At 39.0% G+C, this 3786-nt stretch overlaps 1 protein-coding gene across 1 annotated transcript in view; it reads right to left on the minus strand.

The window, feature by feature from the left end:
- il1rapl2 (interleukin 1 receptor accessory protein-like 2) overlaps window positions 1-1403 on the minus strand; it is a 286063-nt gene extending 284660 nt beyond the window's left edge. Inside the window, exon 1 of the mRNA XM_035668767.1 lies at window positions 1313-1403. Coding sequence (XP_035524660.1) covers window positions 1313-1403 — 91 coding nt within the window. The remainder of the gene's footprint in view (window positions 1-1312) is intronic.
- Between the last annotated feature and the right edge of the window lie 2383 nt (window positions 1404-3786).

Raw genomic sequence — 3786 nt, forward strand, 5'->3', positions numbered from 1 at the left:
TTTTTCCAACTGAGCCCCACCCACCTCAAACCAGGAAACAGAGCACAGAGAAAAGCACAACTCCAGAAATGTGAAAACAACCCAAAAAGCCAAACTCAGAAGTGTTCAAGTAGGATCCCATTGCTCTCAGCAAGAAACTGATTGAAGAAATACATTTTCGGCCCCTTTAAAACTAAAACTCTGGTATTTTTACAGTAGTCGTTAAGCCCTATAATGTAATTCTTAGACTCTGTGTGTGTAATTACAAAGAACCTCTAAAGGATTGTTATGGTTGCCCTAAACTCCCTCATTTATACAGCCAGGACCTACACTCTCACTTATAAGCAAGAAAAACTGTGAGACAGGATTACATTACAGGGGAATCAATTCTAACTGGATTGTTATAATTAGATGACCTGAGTTTGCTAAAAAGTCTGTAAGTAATTTTCTGTGTTTTTATCACTTTCAGGATTTGGCAGGGGTGCATGACACAAATTACAAATGCTGCTGGTAATATCTATAATTACAGAACCTGCAGATCAGATATTTTGTGTTTCATGAATGATGCTATTTAAACACAAAGGCAGCAGGAAACTGAAGCACAATGTGTCTATATGTAAACAAAGCTAAGTGGGGGAATGTATAGCTCACCTCTATGTCACACATACTAAACCCATTATACAGTATCATACAAAGCATTATTGAGACCGCATGCCAAACATCAATAGCCCAATCAAACTCTCTCTGTCAAGCCGATCAGCGAGACACAACAAATCGATCCCAAATAAAAGGCCATCAGCAGATCGGTCATCAGCTGGACGTTGATACACAAATGAGCACAACAGCAACAACAATGACAGCAGCAGTCAGACAGGCTGATCATTACACACCCTCAGCAGAAAGGGGAGAGGGGAGAGGAAGACAGCTATCTGAGCTCCCAGATAGAGTTTGGAGAGATGTGTTAGCTAAGAAAGGCAAAGATGGTGAATAAAACAGAAGTCCATATCCATTGCGTCAAGTTAAGAAATATCAAAGCATCAGAAAGTACAAGATTGGAGGGAATAGTTGTGGAATAAGAGCAGGAGCATGTATTTGACAGCAAGAGTATAAGAGTGAGGAGGAGCAGATGAGAAAAGACAAGAGGTAGCATTATATCTCTATTCGAGAAAAACTGAAACAAAAAAACAAAAACAAAGGGAATTTCAGTAAGAGACAAAAACCTCAATAAAGACCAAGCCTGGGAACTTTCAACAAAAGAAATGCTCATTTTCAGCAAAATGTCACAGCTTGGAGTGCCACTGTAGACAACAAACACTAAGGCTGTTCATCCTACCTGAGTTCCTCTTGGAGATGTACTTGACGCCGTCACAGGCTCCTGAGGCGAGGAGGAGGAGGAGGAGGAAGAGGAAGGATAAAGTCTTCATCTCTCTATTCTCCACTTTCACCTTAAGAAAACAGGACATAGTGGGGACAAAGTTGTTAGAGATAACAGCAAGCAGTGCAAGCTTTCCTGATGCTTCCTATGATTATGTTGTATAGTGTCCTATAGTGTGATCTGTTGTTGCAGCGAGGTTTGGACAGGATCCAGATAACCTCTAATAACAATCCAAATACAGCATTTAACCAACAGCAGCACTTCAGAAGTGTGGCATCTTCATGAGTGGTGACGCCATGTCGAAGTGTTCATTCTGACTACTAAAGTAGATTTTCATAGCCTACTGTCATTTTGTTTGGTCCATTATGGTGTGATTTAAGTTCATGATATGTGTGTGTGTGCGTTGGGGGACATAAATCTCAGGTCTTGTAAGCATTTAGACAAATCCCTAATGGCACAATTTTTCTGGTGAATACAATCTCTTCTGTAGCTTCACGCTAACAGCATACATTATATGCTATATACACACTGACATTAGCAAAAGCAAAAAAGTTAAAAAGTTGCACAGTTTCATGGTAACTGTAATATTGTGACGGTTTGGAAAGCGCATTGTTTCGGCAAAAACCAAGTTATGGCAAATTGACATGATGTCAAGGACCTACTATGCAATTTAAAACTGGTTTAACAGACATATTGCCCTCTCTCACATTCAAAATACTAATTATTGCATGTAATGCACAACTTAGAGAGGGTAGTGAGAAAGCCTTTCATTGCATTTACTATATTTTGCCGCATAGTTCAGCACCATGGACAGAGACGGGTCTAACTATCATTCACTTGTTTAAACCTTGCAGAAAATCCAGACATGCACTGAATTACATACTGATTTCTACAGTAGTAAGTAACAAAGGGGTGTTTGAAAAACAGCAAAACAACAAGGCAAATATGGCATACAGTAGATTGTAATAATACATGCATACAATAACCATACAGTGCAATACTTTCAGTTTCAACAAGTGCTACCTTAAGTCCAAGTTTCCTGTCTAAAAGGTTTCTCCTATAGTTCAGTCCAACAGCACCCAATGAAACAGGCAGTGAGTGCTAAGCATCAGGCAGTCCAACATCACATCTGATCACTTGCTTGCTTCTAACATCATACGCTTTGACAAAGCCAACAATTGTTAACTAATATTACTATTCGTCAAACAGCATTAGGCTGCTGTAGACGATTATTTGCTCTTTGCACAGCAGAAATGTTTATCGGATTAGAGGAGGAAGACCTTTCCATCCTCTTACCTTCTGGTGCTGTAGGCTGCTATTTGTTTAGTCCATCAGAGGGTAGCACCGGGGCCTTAACTGGGCAAAGTCTGTCATTAGATCATCCATGTTTGATGTCTTTACCAGTGCAGATTCCACAGACATAAGCATTAGGTGCTTCAGTCTATCATCGCTCATTGTTGTTCTGAGATTATTTTAAACAGAAAATAATCTCTCATTGGATGCTCTAGACACAGGCGATGTCACAGTGATGCAGAACAGCTCAGTACTGGAAGCTCTGAGAATGCGCTCAGCATGGAGTTGAGCTTATTCAAGGTGGACAAGATTTAATTATTTAAACCTGATTCTAAAGTACATTCCATACATAACTAATGCCTATGCAGTTTATCTCAATAAACTGAGTTGCAGCTTTGTCATTATTGTCTTGGGTGCAAGTAAATCTATAGTAAAATGTGTGTGTTTTTGTTAATACGACCTGGAAGTAAAGAATCAGTCAGCGGTTTTTTATTTTTCAACTACCTGCGTGCCCATGCTAAAATGACAGATGAGTCAAAACAATGTAAAGATCCCACTGTTGGAGCATTACTGAGACAAATATTTAATTTATTTGATGATTTCAGTGCTCTGTTTTTTTTTATTTGATATGATTTCAGATGGATGTCTGTATCTCACAGTGTTTACAAGCTACAAATGAAAAAAACAACAAGTATTGTTGTGTATGAACTGCAGACAGTGAAAAACCAAACGTTTTATTATCACTATGGCAGCGAGAACAGCAGGAACAAAAACATTAATATTGATCTGAAACAAGGATTTGGTGCAGTTGTGAAAAAGAAAAATCGATTTTTTTCAACTGATTAAAATCAAAATACGGAGCTAAATTAGATTTGACCATGGGCATGAATACAAAGGCTGCAGAAGCTTTGGGACACACTCGCACACACACAAACAGGCTTTGAGCCACCCTTGTGAAATCACAGTGATAGAACACAATCAGATTTTCTCATGCGTTCTGTGTACAAACTGTATGCGCACACACACACACATAGTAAACCAGAGAAAGATCGAAGAAGATTAGCCATGCCAGCAGTCATTTCATTGTATTTTTCATACACATGACAATAAAAGGAACTCAAACTTCAGCTTGAGTGCTG

This window comes from Morone saxatilis, unplaced genomic scaffold (genome assembly GCF_004916995.1).
Source record: "Morone saxatilis isolate NCDOM2014 unplaced genomic scaffold, NCSU_SB_2.0 Contig22, whole genome shotgun sequence".
Classification (NCBI taxonomy): domain Eukaryota; kingdom Metazoa; phylum Chordata; class Actinopteri; family Moronidae; genus Morone; species Morone saxatilis.